A 22502-nucleotide genomic window follows, 5' to 3' on the forward strand; every position below is an offset into this window, starting at 1 on the left:
AGTTACAAACAATAGCACTTAAACAACAAATGGCTTGCTTGAGGGAATCGTTATTTTCGGATTGAGAAAGTTTTTTTGCGAGCTCAATCTTGGCATTCTCGCATAACTTACTTACTAGTAAGCTCGAGTAAAGGCTTTCAATTACTGACGCAGGCCCGATCACCAAGTTTTTGACAGAGTGAAGTTTCCGATTGTTTATGTGTTGTTGTCTGGAAATTATTTCATCCACTAACTGCCGCTAAATGGAGAGCAGTGCTTATAAACAAGTTGCTCAAACTCAAAGCCCGAGAGTGGAACCAGACGCTTAACCAACTGAACTATCGAAACAGACAGTGGCGCCGCCAGACCTTCAACAATGGGGGGGCAAAATATTGACAGTGCAAGACAGTAGCGTAGTCAGGAATTTTGAAAGGGGGGTGTTGACGGCCGGCGGGCGAAGCTCGATGGCGTGTTTGCCGAGGGCGACACTTAGTGGCGGGGGGTCTGGGGGCCCCCCCAGAAAATTTTGAAAAATTACTTTCAGTTTGGTGCATTCTGAGAGCATTTTCAACAAAATTGTGGGTATGAATATTCCTGTAAAATGGTACTGTCCGGTGGCATAGCAAAAGGATAAGATCATGTTTTCTTCGGCATTTTTCCGAAATAAAGCTAAGTCTTTATGTTTTCTTGTTGCTAATTCCAGGCTGAGATATTTGAATGTTTGGTATTGGCAAAACTTGCTCTTTTAACGCAGTTTCGTTTAAAATTATGCAAACTTTGTGTCACGATTTCTTTCTATCTCTTACCAGGAAAAAGACTTGGAAAGGTTCAATGACGTAGTTTAATGGGTTATAACCGAAAAGCAGTCAATTAAATTCACGGATAGTTCTACTGGTAAGATGATATATAAAAACGCTTGAAGGACTCCAACGAATGGTTCATCACTTCCAACAATTAATCAAAGTAACAGTAAACAGCAATAGATTCCAATGCTCGCGACTATTGATCGAGTCTAACGTGATCCACTCACAGCTTCTCATACGATTCTAATTTCAATCAGAAATTATATTAGCATCAACTTTGCTTTACTCGTATTTAATACTTCAACTCTCGATCAACAATATATAATCTTTGCGACTATTAACAGCTGCTACTACTACAACAATGATCTCTCATCACCAACTCATAATTATAATCAACTCATCATAATACGACTTCCATAACAATCATAATGCAAAATACACCACTATTTATAAAAGGTTCGTTCGGTCCAGCAACTTCGAGAAGGTGACGTAATGTCACATTGTTCTGTCAAGTTGCATTAATGTAAACAAGCAGAAGCTCAAAGAAGTTTAAAGAATGTCACGTAGGGTAGAAGAATCTTACATAATAAATATTACGCAATCGGACATCTACGGGTAAACATCCTTATGACGTCATGACAAACGACGCTCAGAAATTATGAAAAACAACAGAACATTCCAGATTTGCATGCTTACAGACGATTCTGGAAATACGTTACATAATACAGATTTCTCATTCAAAGGTTACTTCAGGTCAATACCCGATAATAACACATCGCTCAAAATTCCATAATGAAAACAGCACATTCTGTCAAGACGCAAAGTAGCCCGACGCGAGACTTTGCACATTGATTGTGACACTTTGTTTTAGAGACATAGGTTGATTGCTTCTTTTTTTTTTGCGAGATTAATACAGTTTTATTATTTACCAGCACTAAATAAGAAATCAGCACGAATCAGCACTATAAGAAATCAGCAGAAATCAGCACTATTCGCTATGCTGATTCGCTATGCTGATGACACTGTGCTCATAGCGACATCCCTGGACGGTTTACAAACACTAATTAACAAAACTTGAGACATCAGTGCAAAATATGGAATTGAAATTAATGACAAAAAAACAAAATGCATGACTATCTCCAAACAAAGTCCTGAACCCCACTTTGTACTTCACCAGGGAGGCAACACAATTGAACAAGTGTCTTCTTTCAACTATCTTGGTTCTCTCTTGACAGCGGACGCACGATGTAAGAGAAAGATACGAAGAAGAATAGGCCTAGCTAAATACGCTTTTAATAGACTACGACCTATTCTATTGGATCGTAAGCTTTCTGTTCTTCTGAAGGTGCGACTTCTCAAAGTGTTAGTGTGGTCTGTTCTCCAGTATGGTTGTGAAACATGGACCTTCAACACAGAAACTAGGCGTAACATTGAAGCAGCTGAAATGTGGTTTTACAGGAGAATGCTCAGGACTTCATATACTGATCACATCACAAATGCAGAAGTTTTAAACCAGGTACATCAAGACAAGGAACTATTGAACAACATAACTCAAAGGCAACTCAAATTTCTCGGTCACATTATCAGAAAAGAAGATTTCGAAAATCTCTGTCTAAGCGGCCGCCTTCTCGGGAAACGTGCTCGTGGCAGACAACGAACAACATTTATATCCAATTTCAATACATCAATCAGCCAACCAAGAACACTTTGGGACACTGCGCGACAAAGGGAACACTGGAAAAATTTACGAACTGAGCATCTAGTTCATCAAAGGCCGCATCGGCTATGATACTGTTGATGATGATTATTTACCAATTTTCTCCTTGGTTGATCTAAAAAGCGATCTTATTCCGGTAAGTCACTAACTTTTATGCTTTAAAGTCAACCCAAAGTTTAGAAAATGTAACGTCATAGACCTCATACATCTTGATGAGTGTCAAACAAAAAGCTTTGAGAGAATGAATTTACTTTATTTCTGATATATTCAAGTTTTGTATAACGAATATCTGTTATTAGACGTTAATCTAGATCGAACATGGCCATGCAATCTCACCAGTTACAGATGGCTTGCATCCTTGCACAGTTTGACGTGAAATTACATCATAGGCTAAAGCTTTTCTTGCAAACAGTGTATTAACATCCGTAAATTCAATCTGAAAGGTTGAAACCCCCAAACTCCCTTGACTACGTCACTGGTGCAAGACATGCATTTAATTTCTCTTGTTTTCTACTGCTATTGTCTACTGCAATATAGCCTACCAAAAGTACCACATTTTTGACTTGTCTGATCTGTTGAAAAAAATAAAATTCAAAATAAATCACAGTTTGATTCCGTATGGGACTTGCAACTGCCATAGCTAGCGAAATTCTGCGTAGCTTTCTTCCAGATTGAAAAAAAACATCTTTTACAAATGCACTTTCTGATTATCCAACAGTCTGTTAGTTAAATATGCCTCATGATTTTGACGAGTCTGTTAGTTGACAAAGAAATTATCAAATACTGTACTGAAACGCTTTGAAAACGTTTTTCCATGCTTGGAAAATACAGATGTCAAAACATAGGCCTAGTAGATATATATCAAACGCAGAGGCGGTCACATGCGTATTGCGTATAGCCTATGACATTGTGAGAATTGAGGCTAATAAAAGTTAATGGAATAAATATACTGTGACGGCCACCGGGCGTAGTTCAACTGCAATAAATACTCGGCCGGTGTTAAATGATTTTTTTATTCTTAATATTTCTTCTTCCTATCCACAAAGATTTCATCAGGAAAATGCACAATATCAAATGATAAGTTAAAACACAACATTAGAGAACAATTTTTATATTTCTTATTAAGATGCCAAAAATGAAGTAGGCCTATGACGGAACAATACAGTTAAAGTCAACATGTTTCTACGTTTATTAGACGTAAACACAAGCTTCATTGAAAGTAAAAATAATCAATTGAAACGCCAACCCCAGCCAGCTAAATCTGCTGATTTTACATCGATTCAACGTTGTAGGGCGTTGAATCGATGTAAAAAATGCACAATCTTGCTCTCGGGGACGCAAGTGTTCCAATTTAAAGGTAATAAGCAACGCAATATTCTCAGAAATAAAAGAATGAGAAAAGAATTTTACTACAAGTGAAACATATTTTAACGTCTAATAAACGTAGGAACATGTTGACTTTAGTTGCATTATTTCGTCATACTGCATTTTTTGCATCTTAATACGTAGGCTATGTAATTGTTCGCTCATTTTGTGGCTTTATCGTCATTATATTGCGCATGAAATCTTCGTGGATAGGATAAAGAAACATTAAGAATAAAAAATCATTTAACACCGGTGGAGCATAATTGAAGTTTAATAAAATAAACTTTAACTAATATTAACAGGACTATAACATACCAAGCTGTTGAAAACTCGACAGGGAAAGCAAAATGTGGCATCCTTAGCTTCTGAATACTCCAGCCAGAGATAGTCATCAAACCACTGGTTACTTACTGTATTACTTTAGTAGACTTCGTTGAGTTACATCTACATTATATCCTTGAAACATTGAATGACCCACTGCTATATGCACTGTCACCACTCAAGAACCAAGCAAGAGCCAATTTGCTGAACAGCCGGTAACGATTGTTACGTGACAGGCAGCAGGCGAAGTACGTGAATAGAATCACAAAATCACAACAATAACAGCAGCAAGAAGAGCAAGTTTAAAATTGTAATAATATAAAAAAATTAAAAAGACGATGCCCAAAACATTGGGGGGGGGGGGGCAGCTGCCTCGCCTGCCCCCCCTTTGCCGGCGCCACTGGAAACAGACACTGTGTCAATCCAAGCGAGTCGGCCAGAGATAAGTGATTTAAAGCTTTTGGAAGTAGGCTATGCTAAACTGTCCAGATTAAACTTTCAATGAAAATTTTCCCAATTTAAGTATTATTCAGTAGCAAAATAGCCTACTGTGTTACTGTGTGCAAGAGACGTGCACCAACTGCAATAGAGGTGTGCACCTACTACTAGCCTACTGCAATAGTCAATGCGCACAATACCAAAGCTCTAAAGTTGATCCACAATAGGCCCTACACAATGGTAATTATCGACAATGAAAGCAATTGCTCGCCGACATGTGAGTTGAAGAGAAACCACAACCAACTTAAAGTGAAGACTTTGGGAACTTTGCAATAAATGGAGTGACACATCATGGCAACACAGAATCCATCAATAACGAATAACTGTCCGTAAACAGCACTACCCTGTTCTAAATCAGTAGGCATATTGTTCACCAACGCAAAATAAGTATAAAAACAATAATCGTAATATTTGTGTTTTTTATTATTTGCGCCCATTGCTAAAACCTACAGTAGGCTACACTGCGATTACAGATGCGATACAACAGACGACAGGAAGCAGCGAAGTGACATATAGTCTTCGAGTCAGCTGTTCCCCTTAGTTTGGCTTCCCATTAGGTGTCTTTGCCGAGATGCAGCCGCGTGCTCTGGAGCGGTGTCGAACCTACGTCTTTTCGAACGTCGCGCAGATGTGCTCACCACTCGGCTACGCAGCTGACGCAAAACAGGCTAACTGGTTACTCAACTGGTTATTCAACTGTTATTTAACTATTTAATTTAACAGCAAAACTGGTTACTTAACTGTTAAAAGTCATGAGTTTAAAGTACGGTATGAAAGTGTAATAACTAGGCTACTTTTCAGAAAATAAGATTTTCATAATCAATTAAACATATGAAATGGCTGAAAGGAAGATTACAGTTTTTCCAGAGGTTTTACAAACAAGACAAGTTGTTGATTTTGTTTCAATAGCACCACATGTAAACAATCAAACGGAATAAATAAAAAAGTAAAACAATTTTACGCAAGTTACAGCTGTTGGTTATGCATTTTAAAGTCAAATGAAGTCAAATTTTGAAGTCAGAAGACTTCAATCGTATTTGATATAAGTCTACCATGTATATAGAAAAAATAAAAAGTTTATAGAACACCTTGTGCTTTTTCAGTGGAATCACAAACCAAATTTTTTAGTCCAAAGAATTTAAGTTTCACCTTGTTTCGACCTTCACGCTTTTTGCAGAAATGTTTTCCAGGATACCACAAAAAGTATCCGTGGCAATAACAAAACTTTAAAAATATTTGTGCTACACATCAGTGCAGTGGTGCCACTCCTAGTGTTTTTCCACTAGGTCTAGTGTTTTTGGATTGCATCTAGTGTTCTAGTGTTTTTTGCTATCTAGTGGTGTTTTTAGCGATTTAGCGCTATGTTGGTGTGCATAAGTTTGGACAGTGTTCAAAGTCGCCCCACATATTTTTTGTTTGGCTGCATGAATGTGTATGGAGTGCTTTTCCAAGTGGACAGCGAGTTTTTTATCTGGTCCCACTCAATGATGACAAAATTTGAGATATTTGGCATAAATACTTTGAAGAATACACACAAATGAATGTGAAAAGTGTTCAAAGTAGACTTAAGTAGGTAGCATAGCCTACCTTATGGTAGGCTTACATTTGATGAGTGTGGAGTTTTTAGACTACCGGTACACTACGGTACCTCAGAGATTGTGAGTAGGGTAATATTGCGTTTTTGACAATATATTTGCAGTATATTTGCAAATTTGGGCAAATTTAGTTCGCCCCCCCAAAATGTTTTAGTCTCCTACGGCTATGACTTTAGGGCTCTCACTTTCAAGGAAATTCAGTTCTATTTTGAAATTTTTTCAAAAACGCTATTAGCTGTCATTTTTGTACATTATGCATGTAAATGATTGTGTTTTATGATACTAGTGTTTTTTTAGTGAATCTAGTGTTTTTTTTTAGTCAAATCTAGTACTTTTCCATGACAAGAGAGTGGCAACATTGCTTCAGTGCTGTTGTCTCTGGTAGGGATGTCAACAAAATCAAGGTTTTGTCGAGCTTTTATGGTCGATTGTTAGGTTGGTTAGATTAATTGAGGAACTTTTATGCACAATCTCTTGGCTAAACATTTTTATTACCAATAGAATGTTGTGTCATTTGCTGCTGAGCAGGTAGTGTTTACCTGTTTCAGCCCCCTTGATAAAGTCAGTCATCCTGACGCTGATTGACGAAACTTGATAATATAAGCTGGGTATCATTCCTAACATCAAGTGGTAGCCTAGTATTTTTGACCCCATTTTTCGATTTTTGAGCCCCATGAGGAGGCTGAAGACAATTTGTTACAAATCTGAAATTTTGTCATGAGTTTTTTCTCACTCATTGGCACCATTTCCCCACTACCCCGAGAGAATTAAAAAAAAAGTTCAAAAACGAGCCACCCTATTGTACAACACTGTTTGTCATATGACACAAACATAAGAATAATAAGAGACATGCAATAAACTGTTTTGTACCATACGACAAATAGACAGCGAAAAGACCAGTTGGTTATCGAGTCAGCTTCCACCTCATGGTAAATGATGAAAATAACATATCATACACATTACTGCAGACAGTGCACACCGTTTCGACCTTCCGGTCTCGTCAGTGCAGTGTTTACACTGGAATGGCCATGAAGGTATATACCTCCATGTGACATTTTCTTATTTGTGGAACGTAAGCACCAAAAATAGTACTACTGCCAACCTTGTCAAAGTGCTCAAACTGCAAGCAGTGAGCTTTGCGCAATGCATAGCAAGGTGCCCCCAGTAAAGTGCTCAATCGGCGTAAGCAAAGAGCGTCAATGATTTAAAAACACACAAAAGGCACAAAAAAAATCACGATCTCAATTGACAATTATGACACATAAAAAATAATGCATATCAACGAGATGAAGCAAATGGTATTATGTAATTATTTATACAAAACAGTTAATATTTATTCAGCTTCATTTAAATCAAGAAGGTAGTGTTTAAAATTTTTTTAAAAGAAGTTGCAGAAAGACCTTTGAACTCACCCAGTACTGGTACCTCATGCCATACTTTAGGACCCCTTATTAATATTAACATCTGCCCATTACCCAATTCAGTACGCACTCTTGAAACAATGTAGTTACTGCTGGATGATTGGCAAGTATTATGTGAGTGGCATTTTGATAGTCTGTGGAAGATATCACATTTTTATTTCTGGCACTAATTTAAATAGACTTTTTGCCTGTATTTTGATATTTCTAGTTTATAGATTTCATGTATATTTTACCAAATGTAGTTTATTGAAAATTTGCAATGTGTGAGCTGCGTAGTTGCTGAATGTAATGACTCTAACAACTCTTTATGTAGCTTAAGTAAATGTTCTAGTGCATTATCACAAGCTCCACTCGCAGCTGGATATGCAGTACCGTATTGAAGATGAGAATAAATAAGACTGTACTAATATACAATTTTCAGTGTGTTAGTGTCCACATAATTTCAAATCTTCCGAATTGCCCAGACTCTAGCAAGTTTTTTACAGACATTTTGAATGTTGCATTTCCAGTTGAGAGAATCATCAATTAATACACTAAGATATTTAATACAATTTTTTCTTTGTACCGTAACTCATTTCCATCTATTGTCGCAAGTATTTTAACATCAAGCCTTTGTTTAATTAGTATCATGTACTCAGCTTTGTTAAAGTTAGTAGAAAGTTTGTTTATTTTTTTCCAGTTGTCAATTTTGATCAATTTTATATTGACAGTTTTTTCTAGAGAAGAGAGGTTTATGTTGGACATAGTTAAATTGACAGTCATTAGCAAAAAGGGTTACTTGGAAATGGCCGAAGAGTGAAGCCCTGTGGAACACCACATGTTACACTTCGCAGACCTGATGTCATATATACCATTAATTATTGTGTATTGGTTTCTTTGTGTGAGATAACTTTTTAGTAATTGCAAAGGTAGCCCACGTTTTCCATATCTTGCAATTTTTTTAATAGGTTAACATGATTCACAGTATGAAATGCTTTTACAAAATCAAGAAACATAGAACAAGTTATGCTTTTTTGATCTAAAGTAGTAGTAGTGTAGTAGCCTAGTCCAGTTTGCTGAGTTAAATTCATCATATAGATTGAGAGACAGCAATTGAAGTAGAATGGCCACTTTTGAAACCATGTTGTTGTTAACTTGAAGTCAGAAGATCTGTTTTGTCAAAATAACTGTATGATGTTTGCTCATAGAGGCATTTTTTAAATATTTTGAAAAAAGGAGATATCATACTGTAGAAGTGATATTGATCTATAATTTTTAATGTTTTAAATGAACCAGACTTGTAAATTGGTACAATTTGAGCTACTTTAAGTTGGTGTGGATATGGATATATGTAAATTACGCAATGCATTCAATAAATATGGTAGTTATGGTTGGAGAGGCCATCTTTAAGAATTTAATTAGTGTTCCATGCATCCTGGTGCTTTTATTTGCATTCAAGTTTTTTAAATGTTTTGATACTTCAGTGGTAATGGGTGTAAGAGAGAAGCATACTATTAAACAACAAAGTGGATATTTTTCCTCGCTAGTTGCCATGGTTGCAAAAAGGAAAAAGCACTTCGTGGCAGTGGTTGCTAGATCTGGCAACCCTTATATGGAACTTAAAGTCAAAAGCAATACCCCATGGCGACCTTTATACACAGGCCATGGCAACGTGCAGCTTAAAATTTGACTGAAGGCCGATCTGTTAGTAGCGAAAATCGCAAGTATAAGTTGATAGTTTGAGTATTAGTTGATAAATAGAGTCTTTGTTTATATTTGTGAGAGTTTGAGTTACTTTTGTGCTGTTTTTACCATTCAAATAACGGAATAGATTTTGGCACTTGTACTGGAAATCCAAAAAGCGTCTGGCAACACCAGTATTTCGAAAAATATTGTCATTTTGTCAACATAATTTTAGGAGTTTTGCAGTGATTTGGGATTCAGTGATCACACTTTGGCAATTTAAATTGTTTAAATTATCATTTAAAAAGAATATAAAGTGAATTTAGCTTAAACTTTAAAATTGAAAATACATCGGCCTTCAGTCAGCCCTCCAGTTCGTACGTTGTCAAGGCCTGTGTATACAGATCGCCATGCAATTCCCTATGATTTGAACTCCAGGTGAATCTGATAAAAAAACGCTTAAGGTAAAAAGCCAAGGGTATTTAAAAACTTTAAAAAAACCTGGTGCTGCTAAATGTTTATGAATTGAAGTTATTGATTGATTTGATCTTTATTTTAAGACTGAGGAAGCTTCTTTGAGAGCTTAATCTTGGCATTTTCGCATACTTGTAGGCTACAGTAGAGGCTTTGAACTACTAACGCAGGGCGCCCGGTTACCGAGATTGATAGCTCTAGTAAAGTTTCTAATAGTTGTTAAAGTGTTGTTGTCAGGAAGTGATTTCATCCACTAGATGTTGCTGATAGAAAAGCAGTTCTAAAATGCATTGCTTAAGTGCTCATCTCGAGAGCCGAACCAATACCTCATAATTTTGAGTCGAGCACATAACCACTGAGCTACACAGGGCAGATGCCCAGATTAAATTCTATTCAAAGTTTAAGAGTGCCAGAGATTTTTTATGCAGTTGATAGGATAGAGCTGAAGAGGAAACAGTTTATTTTTTTTAAAATGTATACTGAACATGAGTTTAGTTTCAACATTGCAAGCTTTTTTATTTTTTGACACAACTAAATTATATATATATACCTTCACAAATTTTGCATTTCTCGTATGAGTATGCATAGCTGATGATGAACATGTTAGTATAAAACTACTATCCATCTTTCTTTACCAGCTTAATCAAAGATAGGAATGGTTACCTGCTTTTATAGGCTATTGTAAAATAAAACAAACATATAAAAATATTTCCTCATGTTTTTGAAGTTTATCTTTTAAATGCGTTGTTAAATTAATCCTTTATTAATATTCAATCTTTATTGACAAATGATACGTGTTGCATCAAAAGTGAATATAGTAATTTAAGGCTTTACTCATTGAAATTTGTTTTATAATTATTTAAATAGGTTGTAAATTGTTATAGTTTGCTACACATAAAATTTAGAATATGCTTTGATCAATGAAATGCCAATTGTAGTTAAAGATTATCGTTGGTCCGAAACTGAAAGTAATGTTTATATTACTGTGCCTTTAAAAGGTGTAAATAGCTCAAAGGTTGACATTTTTTGCTCTGAAGAATTTATCAAAGTAAGTAGTGTTTTTAGTAATGTCTGTAATTATGAAATTACACAGAGAACTTGATGAAAAAAATAAATTACAGACAGCTCCCTCACAATCTCACATATGTCAAAACTACGCATGTGGACTAGATGATAAATAAACACAGTGTCAGCTCAAAACTTCCTCTGACATCCAATTCAGGTTACCATTGTCCAAGCATGGTAAAAAGAAGAGCTCCTCAACTTTTGGACTGGTAAACAAAAGCTTTAAATCAAGATGAAGAGTAAACTTAGTACCTGGAGATAAACTTAGCTTACAACTTTATTGTCACCTACTTTTGTCATGTTAAACATCCTAAAACCATTTTAGCAAATCCAATGTACTGTATTATAATGAAGTACTGTATTCTAATGAATGTTTCTACTAGCTTGTTTGTTTCTTTTTTATTTCAGGTCAGTTATCCACCATTTCTCTTCGAAGTTTTACTTTTTGCCTCCATTGATGACAACAAGAGTCTTGCAACCATAAAAAATGGATGCGTGATCTTTACATTGGTGAAACAAGAAACTAATGTCTGGTCTCAGTTGCTATCCCCTCAAGCAGGTGGGACAAGTTTTTCAGTGCCATTTTTTCTTTTAAGTCTAATTATGTATAACAAAGTGCCACTTTCTCAAATTCTATTGTTTTTACAGCTTCAGTAGAGAGTTTGTCTTGTTGAACCATAGGCATACGAAGCCGAGCAACGTTATCAAGTTTAACATATTTAAAGATTATTATATTTACAAAAAAACACAAAACTACGCAACAATTAAATATCGAACGTTTTCGACATCACAAGATGTTCTCTTCAGGAATAATATACATACAACTTATGTACAGAATGTCAAAATAATATTTCTATGAAGCAATTTGAGATCATGTCCAGAGGCAGGTCTGAGTATCAAACTAAGATCTTGGAAGCCTTGTACATAAAACGTCACAATCCACTTTTGAACAGACAATTGTATCATATGCTTGCGGCTCGTCTTTCTTGCTCTCTGTATTTCAAAATTAGTTTTTTCGCACCTTGCCTTTCTACCATATCATGTGATCTGTTTAACACCTTTTGATGCAGTTAACTTTGATTCTCGTGGAGCCTATCGTTGAGTTTGAGCTAGTCAGAAGTACTGTGCAGTTTTTGTTTTTTCCTGTTTATAGATTTAGTTAACCATTGTATTTTATTCAGATGTAGTTAAGTTGTATGTATATTATTCCTGAAGAGGACATCTTGTGATGTCGAAAACGTTCGATATTTAATTGTTGCGTAGTTTTGTGTTTTTTTTGTAAATATAATAATCTTTAAATATGTTAAACTTGATAACGTTGCTCGGCTTCGTATGCCTATGATTCTATTGTTTTTGTTAAGTTTCTTTTACTTTTAACCACAACTATGGATACAAAACAGACAAAAATCAAAACACAACTTTAGGTAAAATCAACATGAGTGATTGAGTGTGTGTCTTACACTTGCATATATTATAATTGAGCTTTGGGAAATATGGTTTCTTTGTGTTGCCTAGGGATAATTTAGTTTTTAATGTGCCTTTTTAATTTCTGTTAAGATGTGTTGTGTTGTCCAATATTTGTGTAAATTTCACATAACATTAACAAGCAGTAAGTTTATATATATCTTGTAAAGTTTGTGTGGTGTTGATGTTGTTGAGAATAGGCTTACTATAGCTTTAAAAATGCATAAACACACAAAATTTTCTTTGAAGCGTAAAACTTGAACATTAAAACCAGATTGTATTATACATAAAATTTTAGAATTTTTTTACTATTGTGCTGTGTACTTCCTTTGTCAGTCCTTCTAGTATCTAGTGCGACCAGAAAATCCAGTTTGTTATATTTTCACTACCGGTATTCTGTGGATTTAACTAAACAGAGTTATGTGTACGTTCAACCTACCATGTACATTCAGGTAACAAATCTTTTGTCTTGAAAAAGAAACAAGAGGCGATAGAATGTGCACAAAAAAAGTCAGAAGAACTTCAGAAAGAAAAAGCTTCGATCAAAGAAAAACACAAGAAATACACTCTGAAAGAAATGATGAAGGTAGTGTTGTTATGAGCTGGGTGCAAATGTTGTGGTTATTAACTGTTTTAGTGATGTTGGTGAAGTGGCGCAAGCTCTTGAATAATGATTAGTTTACAAAGCAAAATATGTAACTTTCTAATTTTCTTGTTATTGTCGATTTACACTTTTCCAAACATATATATACTGTGTATGTACTACTGTACGTTGTACGATTGTAGTATATTTTTCTCCTTATCCTTTAAAACACGTTTTGATTCCCAACTACTCTAAAAAAATTTAAATATGCACATTGCACATGTGTTCTTCATCATCCAGTCATGTCACTACTGACAGATGGTAATTAATAATTAATTGCTACATTCCTTGTATATTATCGTTTTAAGTGTTTTACCATTTCAATAACATCTTTGATGTGTGTTTTGTTTCTCATAACTTTATTTCTAATCCTTTATTCTTTTAATGTTTATTGTTCTTCTTTGCATGTTTCTTTGCGCTGTTGCAAGTTTTCTTGTTCATTGTTTCATCAAATTTGATCTTATTTATCTGTATTTAATTTGGTAAAAATTAACTTATATATATATTATTTTCAAAAAAATTATGGTAAATTTATTTTCTTAGCTTTGTCACTTTTCGTTTGAGTCAGTCAGATGTTGCAATTGTTTGAACGTGACTGACAATATTGCTGCGATATGGACCATTGTTTTAACAAACTTCGCTTGGATTCGACTTAAAACTTTTTACTCAATGGCCCATTTACATCATGACTAGTCAAAATTGGTTCCGACTTCACAAGGTTGAAACGACTAGGCTATTGTAAAGCCTTGATTTTTACTAAGGAAATTTTCCCTTCGATTTAAGTTGTATTTTTAATGAGAAATGTTTGTTTTTTAATGTTATTTTCAAAGGAGAAATATATCTTATAAACTTTATACTTTCAGCTTGAGGAAAATGACCGATCTCGAATAGAAGAAATAAAAGAAAACGAAAGAATCGAAACCAGCAAGGAATTGGATAAATGGAGGGAAATGAAAAGAATGGAAGCGGAGAGGGAACGCATTGAACTTCTTGAAATGTATAAAGCGCAGAGATTAAAAGAAGATGCGGATAGTTGCAAGATAACAGAAATTTTTGATGAGATGCCACACGGTGAATGCAAACTAAAAGAATCAGATAAAAATGCCAAAGCCGATCCCGTTTCTGCTGAAAAAGGTATGTTACCTCCATAGTCGATCTTGGAAGTTAAGTAGAAAAAATCTCAAATTTCAATTCAATTGAAACACTTTGAACAATCAAAAAAGCATAAGAAACGATCTTCATTTAGAAAGTGTAGAATGAAATAATAATGATTGTAGTTAGTGGTCATTGTTACAACATAAAGTAGCCTACAATTAAAATGCGTCCGGAAGCAGCAAGAAAGAACTATCATCGAATGAGCAACTTTGACTTTGAATCAAGTTGAAACAAGAATTATTTCTGTTGTCTTTTGCAGAGATGAATACCTGTATCATTGCATCTGACACCAAACATGTCACTGCGAACCGAACTTCCTCACAGAACAAGAAAAGTGCGAAAAGCAATTCTGGACCTAGAAAGGGTGGATCAATTTCAGTGAACTTCTCAGCTCGTGTGTTCCCGACTCCTCAGCGCGAGTCTAAAGAGGCGGAGGAAAATGAGGTGAGAAGAGAAGTAAAGCGAGTGCCTACTGTTGATATTTAAATATACTGATATGACCACATGTAACACTACATCCATCTTTCACTTTAATAAAAGGATAAAGACTTTTTTCAAACAGAGTATCGAATATATAATATATTTTACAAACTACATAAATTTTTTTAATTTTTTAATAAAATTTTTTACATAAATATATTTTAAAAACTACAAATAAAACTACATAAAACTACTCCCCATAACTGTCGGTTTCTCTTCGATGAAATCTTGTTTCGGTGAATTTTAAAACAAAAATCCGTTTTGATACATTGTCGGTTCACGTTATGTAATATCTAGTTACTAGTTTAATAGGTCTATCTGCTTCCAGAGGAAGGATCTTTCGTTGTTTTTGTTTTGAACTGCAACAGATTCTTCATACGATACTCAGTACTCACCCTTACTTACAATACTTAGTTTCTTAATCCTTTACTTTGTTACCGCTTTGCTCAGTGGCTTCAAAAGCAAGCTCAAGCTCGGAAGCAGTTTGCACTGAACGAACCCGATCTTGCTGAGCATGAGAAGGATCCAGTTTGGCTGAAAGACAAAGGAGGGTATGTAGCTACTCGATTGGCTGGCGTGTTTATCTCAAACATCAAAAGGATAAAATCAAGATTCTAGACTAGTTGTTGCAATTTTTTATGACAAGCATGCTAATCTGTTGTACATTTTGGCCGCTGAGATTGCATGGTTCTTGTACTCTAGGTTCTGGGCATGAATCTTAATGTGGCAGATTTTATTTTAATATTTATATAGGCCCCTTTCCGTGGTATTAGTTGGTTTTTGAATCTTTATCCTCGGACTGACAAAGCTTTGATAGGTTATTCCTGGTAGTTTCGCATACTTATAGAGACTTTTAACGCAGGGCTGGTTGACCGAGATGACGTTTTCCAATTGTTGAAATGTTTTTGCTGGAGAATTATTCCATCCACTAGGCTCTGCTGGAGAGCAGTCCTGAAATGCGTTGCTCAAGCGCACACCACGAGAACCGAACCAGCGCTGCACAGTTCTCTAGTCATGCGCTATGACGGACACTTGACTAGGGAGCTGTGTTCCGAAAGCTAGTGCAAAACGCTACAGAACACAGTTCTCTAGTCATGCGCTATGACGGACACATGACTAGGGAACTGTGTTCCGAAAGCTAGTGCAAAACGCTACAGAACACAGTTCTCCAATCATGCGCTATGGCGGACACTTGACTAGGGAACTGTGTTCCGAAAGCTAGTGCAAAACGCTACAAAACACAGTTCTCTAGTCATGCGCTATGACGGACACATGACTAGGGAACTGTGTTCCGAAAGCTAGTGCAAAACGCTACTGCCGTAGAAAACTCGCAGCACCAAGCTAAAACAGGTCGTTCGTGTCTATTATGAAGTAAGCAACAATCATACTGCTATATGCGAGACTCCATCTTTTGCGTAGTTTTGTTTGTTTAATGTGTTTTTTTTTTCAGGCAGTTGTTTGCATCTGGTGATCATCTTGCTGCGGTCAACGCATACAACCTCGCCATTAAAATACAGCCTGGAATGCCGATGTAAGCTCAGGAAGAAATGTTTATTTTTGTTGTAAAAACTATTTAAGTTTAGTGGTTCTTCAGAATTAATGCATTTAGAGTTATAGTACTTGTGTCTTCTAAAAGTAGACCTACTGTGTGTTATCTTACCCTTCAATTCAGTTTGGTTCATTAGTTTCTTTTGCGTAGATTTGGATTACCCGCAGAAGTTGGTAAATTGTGGGCGCCAAGTGAAATGAAGTCTTTCATAGTTGTGAAATGGTTAAGATGTTTGAGGCCTTGTTCATTGCTGTTTGATTAAAACAGCTTCTTACTTAAATGTCTACAGATTGTATTTGAACCGAGCGGCCTGCCACTTAAAACTGAGGAACTTATACAAATGTGCTGAGGACTGCTCTACTGCGCTTGAGATGATGGTCCCGAAGGTGGAATCAAATGCAAAAGGAAGACTAAAAGGCCATTTAAGAAGGGCTGCTGCTTTTTGCGAACTTGAACTCTACGTCGAAGGTAAATGTCCTTAAAGCATGCTTTCAATCAACTTTACCTTGGATTGGAGCTCACATTTTGATGTTCGCCCTTCATTTTCGAAGATGACCAATGAGACTGAATCAAACTTTAGTGTAGGCTATGGTCACTGGCCAGTGTACATGAGTGCGGAGAGCTCACATTTTAGTATACTTTTAGTGCCAATCGTTGAACATTTCTGTAATCGTGTGCATGTGTAAGTCATTAGCCTGCACGGCTACAGTCTAGACTAGATGTTTTGACATTCAGTTCAAGTGGGTAGAGTGGGTACGCGTATGGTAATGCATTACGCGTAATGAGACTGCCATCTTTGGTAACTCTTGGTCCGTTACACCGCATAGCATATAGCTTCGGCATTTTCTTAATCTGTGACGCCACTTCATGCCACTTCAGAAGAAAAATTCCCACAAGTAGTCACAACATTTCAAGAAGAAAAGGTAGATGAAACTTTTAGCATGACTATTAATAACAAAAAGACTGAAAGCATGATCGTTGCCAAGAAATAAAGTCTGTTTTATCTTGCAATATATTGATTTCAAACAAAATAAATTAAATAAATCTACTCTTTTAAATACCTTGGATCGTTCATTGCGAGTGATGGTAAATGCAAAGAAGAGACCAAAACAAAAATTGCTTAAGCGAAACAAACTTTCCAAAACACTGCAATCGGTACATTCTCGGAAACAAAAATTTACAACTCACAACGAATAAACGTGTGCTAACTTGGTACATCTTTCCTATTTTGCTGTATGGATGCGAAGCCTAGACGCCAAGCAAAGAAACGCAGAAGTATTTCAACGTCACTGAAATGTGGTTTATACGAAAAATGCAACGAATATCGTACCTCAGCCACAAAACAAATGAAAACATACTAACTCAAACCAATCAAACCAGAACTCTCTTGAAGAACATCATCCAACGACAAACAAGATTTTTGGCTATATCGTGAGGAAGAAAAAATCAGAACACACTGCTTGTTGTGGAAAGATCAAAGGAAACGAGCTCGTGCAATACAGTGTCTCACTTTCCTCAACAACCTCAAAGATTGTCTTCACGTTACAACCTCAACAACTTTTAATACAGTCAAATATCGCGATAAATGGAAAGAATTATAAGATACATGCAGCTAATAAGGCCCGGCCAGTAATCGGGATCTACGTTGTTACAAATCTTTTAAACAAAAGTGGAAGAGCTCTGCTTGCTGCTATGGTGAATTGAGACTGACTGGTGAAGTTTCACAGCCTATAAAGTTCAGAACTTTTCGAGTTACGGAAAGTTGAAGTTTGGAAGGACTGAAATTGTTGGGGTTTTATTGAAAATTATTAAAAAACGATGTATTTCAATTTTGCAAAATACAGTATTTTTTATTCGAACAGTTTTAGATCTAAGTGCTTTTGGTAACTTCCTGGATTTTCTAACCAACCAACAAGGGTAACTTGTCCACTCAATCCCGCACTGTTGGCAGTAAAATTTGCTATAGCCTAAACCACGGATCAATACTTGTAGGCTAATATTTTCTATGAATTTGCTAGAGCTAAGTAGCTTAAATTGACATTGCAACAAATTTTGAAGTCGAAGAATAATTTGAAATGCAAAAGTTAGCTTTTATATTTCTGCTAACTTCGTCTTATGTTTGAATATTTGTTTCTAGCTCTGCAAGATTACGAAGCTGCTTTGAAGATTGATCCGAAGAATGAGAAGTTACAAGAAGATGCAAGGAAACTTAGAAAAGTTATTCAAAGTAGCGATGGATAATCCTGCATGCAATCATTGGCTATAGGCTACCGCTGAGTGTCGTAGAGGACTTGTGTCTTTTCATGGGAGTGATAGGGTACATCGAAGTTTTTTTGTTTCCAACAAACTTAAGATTTTGGATGAGAGAGCGTAGTCTTATTATTTTGTTGTTTTTAGTATTATAATTATATAACTTATTTGTTTTTCAAAAGTAAACAGTAATTTTCCGTTTGCCCTCTTGGTGGCGATATGACTTCTATGCTTTTTGTGTGCAATGTGCTTCAAAGCTGCATTTCTTTTTTCTATCCCATTGAAAGTTGAATTTGGATAGTAGCCTAGACCAGGGCTTCCCAAACTGGGGGTCGCGACCCCGCAAGGGGTCGCGTAACAAACTTCAGGGGTCGCAGAGAGTGTACCAATTTTACACAAAGTACTGCATCTATTAACACTTCTGTGCAAGTTATTAGGCCTAACTGTATTGAGAGTCGGGCACTATAATTATTATTTGAAACCATTTTCGGGGCTATAGAAGAAGTGCAACCTAAAGCAACAATTGTTGTCAGAGGCTTGAAAGGAAATTTATTTGAACTTAGCAAACTTATTCTAAGTTTTTGGCCGTTTATGTTAGAGAGAACGATTTAGAATTTAGATGATTGTCGGACCACTCGGCATGCGACATCTCAGCAACTACATTTCAGCTAGCCTACTGCCCAAGTCAGCAAATGACATTTTTATCTAGTAGGCTATCAGACTTGCTTGGTCATCGTTTGCTAAACTAATTTGGCTGACTTGGTGCATGCCAAGTAGGCTACTAGTCTATCGGCTTTCTCAGTTTTTACTTGCTTAGGTTGATCACATAATGCATGTTTTAACTAAAAGTTTTGCTAACTTTGTCCAGTTCATTGCGGTGCTGTGGTAGATTTGTCAGTTAGGCAACTGAAGCATTTGTAGGCTAAAACGAACAGTTTGCACTTTGCAGGTGATGTAACATTGAAGGAAATCCAGTCAATTCGCACAATAGCAGAAAAATCGCCGTAAACAAGAACAATTCCAATATTTAACTTCTGGCATAGAAACGACTCGGTTCTTGCAAGGGCAATAAATATGTAAAAAAAAGCAAAAATACATTCGTTAGGTTCCACAAATTGAAAACCCTTTTTTTATTTCCTTTTTTATAACATTGACAAGCCTTTTAACTTTGCAGAAGTTGTCGTTGCAAACAATGATGAGAACTACGTTACGTTGCGTGTATGATACAATCAAATGAAATTACACCCAGCTCTCTGAGATAAAACGAACTTCGGTACTTTACTAGGCCTACATTCCAAAGTAACACATTTTTTGTGTTTTTACGAATAAACAAATTAGTAAGCAATGCTTGCTACGTTACCAGCCTCGACAGCAGGGGCTCTATCCACGTTTAGAATTCGGGAGGGGGGAGGGGTGATTTTTAGAGAGTGGGCTAAAATCGTCTTAGTCATTCCAAACCACTCCAGTAAGTGGGGGGGGGTGATCACCCCCTCTTGGATACAGGATCATACAGCCCATGCTCGACATATGCTGACAAATGTGCATTGCCATCCAAAACCAAATCACGACCCCCTTGGTAGGCTGCCTCTTTCCTAAAAGTTTTTGACTTGGTCAAGTACGCTGGCCGGATTTTGCCGTGTCAATGTTTCATACCTTGCGCTGTTGATGTCAATAATATAATATTGAACAACAAATTAGAAATGTTAAAGTTTCCGGCCGATTTCATAATCTTAGTCGAATATGCTAGCTAGTAGGTTACCGTCAGTTAGTTCTAGTAGGCTAAACAAGATTTGAAAAAAAAATAATGCGTTGTTTGCGAACCACAAATAAAACACTCTCTTGGTTATTCATATATCAAATCAGCATTTCAATGTAGAACTCGGTGATGAACAATCCAATAATTGTTTCAAGACGGGGATGAGAATTCATGATTCTAAACCGATTCTGAGAGTTCGCTTTGTTCAATTGTTTTATTAAACACTGATGATGAACTGTTTTATTTTGATCAACGACGCACGAGTACAAAATAATTGACACGTCGAGAAGAACACAATAAACATAGCCAGGTCAGAGACTTTAAAAAACCGGCCTGCCACGCCCCGTGGAGGCGGGGAGCGGCGTGATGCACCCGGAAGGGATGTCCACCAGCTTAGGTCGCGGGGGCCAGGCTGGGGAGTCTAGGTACCTGTGGAAGGAAAGTGTGGATCAAGAATTTTGTGCAACTCGTCCGCAAAAGTTAGAATGGCGGAACGGACCAGGGAGACGGGCTTAGCTTTCTGCAAACGCAAAAAGGTCAGCTCAGGACGTGCCACTATGTTAGCTCGCAGAGAAGTCGAGGTAGACTGGGGTTAGTTGAAAAGTTTTTTTCTTTTTTAGCTATGCAGTAAATATCCGAGCGCGCAAGACAGCAAACTTCCCAACCAGCCAGTAATTGTATGACGTCATAGAATGTTAATTCCATTGTTCCATTATCAATTCATCTATAAACAATAGCGGTTTCATCAGCAAGCTGCAGCCCAATAATGAATACAATCATCATCAATAAAAAAAATAGTAGGCTACGTAATAATAAATAAATGAATTAAAGATGTATTGCATATTGTGAATGAACTCATAGCCTATCATCTATCAATTACGTAATATCATTAACAACACTGGATCTGTATTTTCACCTTTCAATATTTTGGAATATGCTACACACTACCTTGTCTTGATGTACCGTCTGCTCTTGCCCGCTCGGACCAACCTCGCGTTGCTTTTTAACACACCGATAAACACGATTTCCCGATCAACTTGATGCAACCTCCAAAGTTTCATCTCACAATTCTATATTTTTCCTGGTAACGTAGCCTAGTCATGTCTACGCTTCGATTGCTAGTCCCCCGACCCAGCTGTGCGAATCTGCTCCAACGTCTGGCCAGTGCACATCCGTGCTGTTGGTTCAACGTCTACACTTCTCCAGTAGGTAAAGTACAGTATACAATATAGCCTATTCCCGCCTACTTTTCTTCTTTTTTTTACACCAATTAATTAATTGAACCTTCGCTCCAGATTTTATTTAACTTCCATCTTCCACGAGAGTTTGAATTTTCCTTGTAGCTAGGTTTCTCTTCCTCGTGGGAGACCCCAAAGTTTATCCGCTCTGCCTACGGGCAGACCGGGTATAGGAGTCAAACACTGTGTTACGATTACGTGATGGAGACCTGGCTTTAAAACTACTGTCGGTACCAGTCATCGAGGGCCGACCTTTTGCGTTTACGGAAAGCTTGGCCCGCTCCGCCATTCTAAATTTTGCGGACGAGTCCTGTAAAATTTTTCGATCCACACTTTCCTTCCACAGGTAGGCCTACCTAGACTCCCCAGCCTTGCCTTCGCTGGTGGACTTCCCTTCCGGGTGCATCGCCACCTCAAAATCACGACGCTCCACGCGGGAGGCCGGTTCTTTAAAGTCTCTGACCTGACTATGTTTCTTGGGTTCTTCTCGCCGTGTCAATTATTTTGTACTCGTGCGCTGTTGATCAAAATAAAACAGTTCATCAACGTTAAAACAATTAGTGCATAACCTGACAACTTGAAAAGGCATAAATTAGCACCTATGGCGTCCTCTACCATACAATTATTTTGTCAATTCAGCTTGTAATGCAAATTTACGAACAAATAAACAAACATACAGTATAATCAACTAATCCATGTCTGGGGTTAGTTGAGTTATGTCAGTTTACTGCACACAAATTAACTGGATACATAACCTAACCTTCTCTTTTTAAACCGCACTTGCTGTTGTTTCTCTGGGCAAGAAACTTTACGATAATTGCCTCTACCCAGTGATCGATTTCGAGTAATGGGTAGTACCAAATTTATGTCATAAGTAGAGTAGACAACCGGAAACAGACATTGCCGTCGGCTGCAGCGTGGGTCAGGTGTACGTCGGAAGGCGTACACCGATGCATAGCGCTCAAGTCCGCTTTCCAGCAATGCAGGATAAAGATAAGAAAAACAAACAAACACCAAACATTTTACATGTGGTTGTAAGCAAATAAGTTTACTCGCTTTGAAATCAA

The 22502-nt window shown here is 36.8% G+C and overlaps 1 protein-coding gene across 1 annotated transcript; it reads left to right on the plus strand.

Moving 5' to 3' along the window:
* The first annotated feature begins 10711 nt into the window (after positions 1 to 10711).
* LOC145771943 (dynein axonemal assembly factor 4-like) lies at positions 10712 to 20431 on the plus strand. The gene is made up of 9 exons (XM_082583713.1): positions 10712 to 10883; positions 11309 to 11459; positions 12817 to 12950; positions 13871 to 14141; positions 14422 to 14606; positions 15093 to 15193; positions 16093 to 16173; positions 16481 to 16659; positions 18329 to 20431. Exons 1-9 carry the CDS (start codon positions 10761 to 10763, stop codon positions 18430 to 18432), a joined length of 1329 nt encoding a protein of 442 aa, XP_082439839.1. The 5' UTR covers positions 10712 to 10760; the 3' UTR covers positions 18433 to 20431.
* Positions 20432 to 22502: the final 2071 nt, after the last annotated feature.

The sequence above is a fragment of the Aplidium turbinatum genome, chromosome 6 (genome assembly GCF_918807975.1).
Source record: "Aplidium turbinatum chromosome 6, kaAplTurb1.1, whole genome shotgun sequence".
NCBI classification, from domain to species: Eukaryota; Metazoa; Chordata; class Ascidiacea; order Aplousobranchia; family Polyclinidae; genus Aplidium; species Aplidium turbinatum.

Bases quoted from the DNA above. Each gene is read 5' to 3' on its own strand.
- LOC145771943 (XM_082583713.1), top strand. From the start codon at position 10,761: ATGCCAATTGTAGTTAAAGATTATCGTTGGTCCGAAACTGAAAGTAAT. The intron at 10,884-11,308 runs GTAAGTAGTGTT...TTTTTATTTCAG, and splicing joins GCTCTGAAGAATTTATCAAA to GTCAGTTATCCACCATTTCT. The intron at 15,194-16,092 runs GTATGTAGCTAC...TTTTTTTTTCAG, and splicing joins TGGCTGAAAGACAAAGGAGG to GCAGTTGTTTGCATCTGGTG.